This window comes from Erpetoichthys calabaricus, chromosome 3, assembly GCF_900747795.2.
Source record: "Erpetoichthys calabaricus chromosome 3, fErpCal1.3, whole genome shotgun sequence".
In the NCBI taxonomy this organism is placed as follows: Eukaryota; Metazoa; Chordata; class Cladistia; order Polypteriformes; family Polypteridae; genus Erpetoichthys; species Erpetoichthys calabaricus.
In genome coordinates, this window is record NC_041396.2 from 302,984,469 (window position 1) to 302,991,035 (window position 6,567).

Below are 6,567 nucleotides of genomic sequence, written 5' to 3' on the forward strand. Positions count from 1 at the left end.
AACAAGCTATGGATCAGACCTGCACAACGTTGGGGAGGAATTGCTAACCTCTCTTTGGACCGTTCCTCCTTACAGAACCATTTCAGCTCAGCCGTGTTCTTAGGATGTCTGATGTGGTCAAGCCACAGCAAAAAAAAAAAACAAAAAGGCAGATTTACTTTAATGTTTAGGGTCCTACAGCATCAGCCAACTTCTACTGAGCTTCATCTGGTGGACAGCCACCCCGACATTACCCTGTAGGACACCTTGATAAACCTGGGAGTTCATTTTCCCTTTCGATAATGTGAGGCTGTCCAGCAGCAAGTCCTGTTGCTCCCTCCACTGCACTTCACCGTTGAGATGACGTCTTCATGTTGGCATGGCGTGGTGTCGATGGAGGCTCTGATCGGGGGTCTCGAGAGGCTGAGTGAGGAGTCCGAGTGTCTGGGTTTGCAAGTTTCCTGATAAAAACCAACAGCCAGGCCTTTAATGACCTCTTAGGCACATCAGCAATGTGTGATACCTGGACTCTACAGAGTTTGGTGGCACAGGTAGTCCAACTTCTCCAGGATGGCACAATACGTGCCTGTCAGTGTCAGAAGGTTTGCTGGGTCTCCCAGCACAGTCTCAAGGGTAGGGAGGAGACTCCAGGAGACAGACAGGCAGTTACTCTCGGAGAGCTGGACAGGGCCCCTTGTAGAAGGTCCTTAACCCATCAGCAGGACCCACCACTATCTGCTCCTTTGGGCACCGAGGAACAGGATGAGCACTGGCAGAGCCTACAAAATGACCTCCAGCAGGCTGGCAGGACACTGGTGTGAATGTCTCTGAGCAAACAATCAGAAACAGACTTCATGAGGGTGGCTTGAGGGCCCAACGTCCTCTAGTGGGCACCATGGAGCTCGACTGGCCACAGAATACCAGAATTGACAGATCCACCACTGGCACCCTGTGCTTTTCACAGATGAGAGCACATGTGACAGACGTGAAAGGGTCTGGAGAAGCCGTGGAGAACGTTATGCTGCCTGTGACATCGTTCAGCATGACCGGTGTGGTGGTGGGTCAGTGATGGTCAGTCTGGGGAGGCATATCCATGGAGGGACACACAGACCTCTACAGGCTAGACAACAGCGGGCACCGCAGGACTGCCATTAGGTATCGGGATGAACTCTTTGGACCCATTGTCAGACCCTGTGCTGGTTCCTCCTGGTGCACGACAATACCCGGCCTCATACTGTAGCCCAAAAATCACACAAGAAGTGCCCTTCCTCTTGACAGCCCCCCAGCCTCGACTCTCTAAGAAGACAAGGAAAAACTCCCAAAAAACCCTTGTTGGGAAAAAAATGGAAGAAACCTCAAGAAAGGCAGTTCAGAGAGAGAGACCCCTGTCCAGGTAGGTTGGGCATGCAGTGGGTGTCAAAAAGAAGGGGGGGGGGGGGTCAATACAATACAATACAATGCACAGAACAAATCCTCAATAAAGTATAAAAATCAAAAAATTACAAGTATATAGCATTCAACAGTAGATGATATCCCATAATAGGATTTGGATTTGTTCAGAGAGCCCTGGAGACCTTGGCCATCAAGCTGCCTCCCCCTATTGGCCATTCCACAGCTGAGTCAGTGCTGGGCCAGCCAATCAGATGAAAGGACCCCTCTACCACATGATTCCTGCGATCCTCCATCAGAGATGACTTTACCTTAGGCGGGCAAAACAACTTGGCAGGTGGGCAGAGGCACCAAGTGCCACATTTGAGTACCGAGAAGAGAAACAGAACAGGTGGGGAAGGTTAGTAACAAATTCTAACGATCATGTGACTTATGTTTTAGTGCTAATGACTGACAACAGAGATGCAGTCTGTACAGTTAATCAGCAGCTCTAGTCAGGGTGTGCTAAACTAAAATGGTGAGATTTGAAAGCTGAGACCGAAGGGGCATCTCTTATAGTAGCAGGCAGACCACTGCACAGCTTAGGGGGTCCTGTAACTAAAAGCTTGACCTCCCACTGTTATTTTATTAATCCTTGAAATCCTAAGCAGACCAACATCTTGAGATCTTAATGTGCGCTCAGGTTTGTAAGTCGTGATAAGTTCAGACACGTAAGCCAGACCTCGGCCATTTAAGGCTTTATATGTTAAAAGGAGGATTTTGAAATCTGCCCTAAACTTAACCGGGAGCCAGTGTAAGGACTTGAGGACTGGGGTTATGGGTTTGTATTTTCTTGCAGCAGCATTTTGGATTGACTGGCAGCTGTATAAAGAACAGTGTGAACATTCAGTGAACACCGCATTGTGGTAGTCAATCCTACTAGAAATAAATGCATGAATGACTTTCTCAGAATCCTGTTTATTTAGAAAGCACCTTAATTTCCCAACATTTTTAAGATGGAAGAAACCCGATTTGGACAACTTTGTAACGTGTGCTTTAAATGACATGTGAGAGTCAAAGATAACAACTAGATTGCTGGCTGATTCAGTAAAATTAATGGGGACTCCATCTGAGTTAAGTGATGACGATATATTGTTGTGATCAGCGTCACTCCCTCCAATAATTAACATCTCTCGTTCCCATCCATCCACTCCTTTAATTCACTAACACAACTAATTAAAGATAACATCGGAGAAACTTCATTTGGTCTAAAAGAAAGGCATCGGTGTACGAGTGAACATTAACATCTAATGAGAGATCCCAGTGGAAGCCTGTAAAGTGAACACAGTAAAGGTCCCAGTACTGAGCCCTGCGGGGCACCATATTGAACTTCTGTGTATGATGATGGAGTCCTGTCAGCACATTTCTGTACGTATTGGAATCGATTTGATAAATAAGAACTAAACCAAGCGAGCACAGTGCCTGTCATTTTGTAGCCTGTGCAGTAAAACAGAACGGTCAATGGTGTCACACGCTGTGCTTATGTCTAACAACGGAATCACGGTGGAGTTTCCTTCATCAGAGGATATCAGAATGTCGTTTACAACCCGCGTTAGTGCCGGTTAGTGACCAGTGCGGAAACCAGACTGGAATTTCTCAAATCAATTGTGATGTGTGAGGTGTGACTGAAGCTGATGGTCGACTAGAGAGAAAGGGTCAACTTGAAATAGGATGAAGGAATTGCTCCCATTGACTCCAAAACTCACTCGACTGACCTCAATCCAATAGAACACCTCTGGGTTTGACATTATGTTTGGGTCCATCCAACACCTCAGCCTGTCCAGGAGCTCAGTGATGCCCTGGTCCAGATCTGAGAGGAGGTCCCCCAGGACACTATATGTCATCTCATTAGGACGTTGTCAGGCGTGGGGGGGGGGGGGCCATACAAGCTACTGGGTACAATTTGGAGTTGCTGCAATGACATTTCGGCCAAATGGACTTGCCTGCCTGCCTGCCCCATCAATTTCCCCCCCCCCTTTGATTTTCGGGGTGTCCGCTCTGTCGGTTCATTTCCATCCTTTCGTTCCTCACACATCACCATATCAGTCCATAACGGTAGAGATGGCCAGCATTGAGAGCGGATGGGTTTTCAAAGTGGTCCTTTCATTTTTTTTGAGCAGTTTATTTGACGGATGCCCCCTGTGTGATACGATAATAATAAAATAATAATAATACATTTTATTTATATAGCGCCTTTCCCATGCTCAAGGCACTTACAGAATATAATAAAGAATGGCAGCGTGTACAGTATATAGCGTTATACAAACCAGATAAATAAATAAAGAAGATTAAGACAGTGAATTCTGAAAAAAAAAATGAAACAGACAACATAATTGATGGTCTCGCACACACACACACACACACACACACACACATACAGGTTACATGAGCATCTTGACAGAGAAGTAAACTGACAGAAGGGTAATAAAGTCAAGTAGAGCTAAAAGCCTTCCTGAACAGATGAGTTCTGAGTTGTTTTTTAAAAGAATTCATGGAGTCCGCTGATCTTATTAATTTTGGTAGGTCATTCCAGAGTCTGGGCGCTATACAGCTGAAGGCCCTGTCACCCATAGAGTGTAGATTAGTGAGGGGCACAACAAGATTACCAGAATCAGAGGACCTTAGTGGGCGGGCAGGCACATAGTGATGGAGAAGGTCACTGATGTAGTTTGGCGCGAGGTTATTTAAGGCTTTGTAGGTTATTAGTAGGATTTTATATTCGATTCTGTAGGACACAGGGAGCCAGTGAAGACGGAGCAGGATGGGTGTGATGTGCTCACTGCTGCTGGTTTGAGTAAGGACTCTTGCAGCCGAGTTTTGAATAAGCTGGAGCTGTGATATAAGATTAGAAGGGGCACCTGCCAGTAGGGAAGTACAATAATCGATACGGGATGTGATAAAAGCAGGGACAAGTATCTCAGTGTTAGAGAAGGAGAGGAAGGAGCGAACACGGGATATGTTACAGAGGTGAAAGTAAGAAAGTTTCTTAATGTGATTTATGTGGGCGGAATAAGAGAGAGAGGAAGCATTTTAAGATGAAAAATCTTTTATCAGTGGCACCTCTGCAAGAGAACCACCTCTTTCAACCTTCGCAAGTATATCCAGTTTTTAATACCTGGAAAAGTTTTGGGATTAAAGTACTCAGAGATCTTTATATAGACAACATATTTACATCTTTTGAACAACTACGTTCAAAATTTAACTTCCCAGCTACACATTTCTTTTACTATCTTCAAATTAGAAATTTTGTTAAACAGAAATTGCCCGATTTCCCCCACCTTGCACCCTCCACAATGCTGGAAAAAATACTGCTCAATTCCGAGGAAACAAACACTATTTCCGCAATATATAAAATCTTATTAGAGTCCCTACCTTTCAAAGACCCAAGAGGACATTGGGAAGAAGATCTCTTAATCAATATATCAGAAAAGGAGTGGAAGGTAGCAAAGCAGAGAATTCACTCGAGTTCTATATGCGCAAAGCATAGAATTATTCAACTAAAAATTATATATCGAGCCCATCTGTCTCGCTTAAAACTGTCCAAAATGTTTCCAGGGCAGGATCCAACCTGCGAGCGCTGCAACCAAGCTCCTGCCTCACTGGGTCACATGTTCTGGGCCTGCACCAAACTAACATCATTTTGGACAAAAATTTTGAAGTGCCTCTCAGACAGCCTTGGGGTCACAATCCCTCCTAACCCACTAACAGTTGTGTTTGGCGTCCTTCCAGATGGACTTGAATTGGAGAAGGACAAGCAAACTGTGATTGCATTCACTACACTTTTGGCACGCAGACTTATTTTGTTAAATTGGAAGAATCCTAATTCTCCTCTTATAAGTCAGTGGGAAACCGATGTTTTATATTATTTGAAATTGGAAAAAATCAAATTTTCAGTTAGAGGATCTGTACAAAATTTTTTCAAAACATGGCAGGATTTAATCAATATTATTTTAGAATAAGAGAAATAACTATTAACGCATTTAACTCCCTTCTCCATCTCTTATTTACATAGATATTTACTTCTCCCTTTCTTTTGTTTAATGTTGCCTTATTAAAAAGCCTAAAGCAATTTTCCTTTAGCTAAGCTCTCCTTCTCAGGGGTGGGGTTTGATTTGTCTTCAAATTTGTTGGGTTATAAATTGATCTGTTTGTATGGAATGATTACAATGAAAATTAATAAAATAAAAATATAAGAAATTCTTCGTAAAAAACAAAAAAAAGAGAGGGAGGAATCACAAATGACACCAAGATGGCTTTCACTTCTTTTGTTTTTTTCCAGTTTGGGAGCGCAGGGCCTTCCTTGTACTTCCTGCGCCTGACTTTTCTCTTTCTTTGTCCTTCATTCTCATTACAGCAAAGCACAAAGCAATGCCTGCCACAGTCGGGACGAGACCCCGACGCATCCAGTCTGCCTTTACCCTCGTCCCTGGGCTTTGGCCGCCGTTTGAAGAGCCGGACGCCCAGCACAGCGGAGGTGACCAAGGACGCCGTGTTGGACATGTCCCGTGAGCGCTCCGATGACATGATCTCTCCCAATCGGCCGTCTGCTCTGGAAACCCCCGAGTCTCTGAGCGACTCCCTTTACGACAGCCTGTCCTCGTGTGGCAGCCAGGGCTAAGTCAGCCTGCTGGACGGATGGCCGCCAAGTTCTTGGCACTGGCACGGTGCTGTTTGGGCCTACTGTCTGGAGGGTCTCAGCTGATGAACTTTGTAAAGGGGGGAGGGGTTTGGCCAGCAGCAACTGGATGGCATCCAGCACCAGCCTTGGATCAGGAGACACCATGCCACTTTGGATGCTTGGCAGAGCCCGGCATTCCAGTCCCCGTCAAACATCATCACCACCTTCTGAAAGCACATCTGAACACTCCTCGGAGATTGGAGCCACGCTGCCCACCCCCCCACCAAACAAAGCTGATGGCCGCCTGGAGGAACACTTTACTGTAACTCTCCACCGGGATCAACGAGGCCCAGTGGAGTCAAAGTTTGGGCTTCCAGTGAGAGGACAGCCTCGGTCTTCCTGCCCGCTTCATGTATATAGGATTTCAAGGTGCTATGTAAATCGCTGAGCTCTCCATCCATGGAAGCCATGAGAAATCGATGTATTTTAATAATGCACTGTGGCTCGGATATGAACAGCAAATAAAGATCCTCTCACAGCCA

The 6,567-nt window shown here is 45.4% G+C and overlaps 1 protein-coding gene across 2 annotated transcripts in view; it reads left to right on the forward strand.

Annotated features, from left to right (window-relative positions):
- The window catches only part of nckap5l (NCK-associated protein 5-like), a 75,092-nt gene extending 68,525 nt beyond the window's left edge, over window positions 1-6,567 (forward strand). For both annotated transcript variants that reach the window (XM_051925025.1, XM_051925026.1), the window contains one exon: window positions 5,762-6,567. In XM_051925025.1, the coding sequence (XP_051780985.1) occupies window positions 5,762-6,025 (264 nt within the window). In that variant the 3' untranslated portion in view covers window positions 6,026-6,567. The remainder of the gene's footprint in view (window positions 1-5,761) is intronic.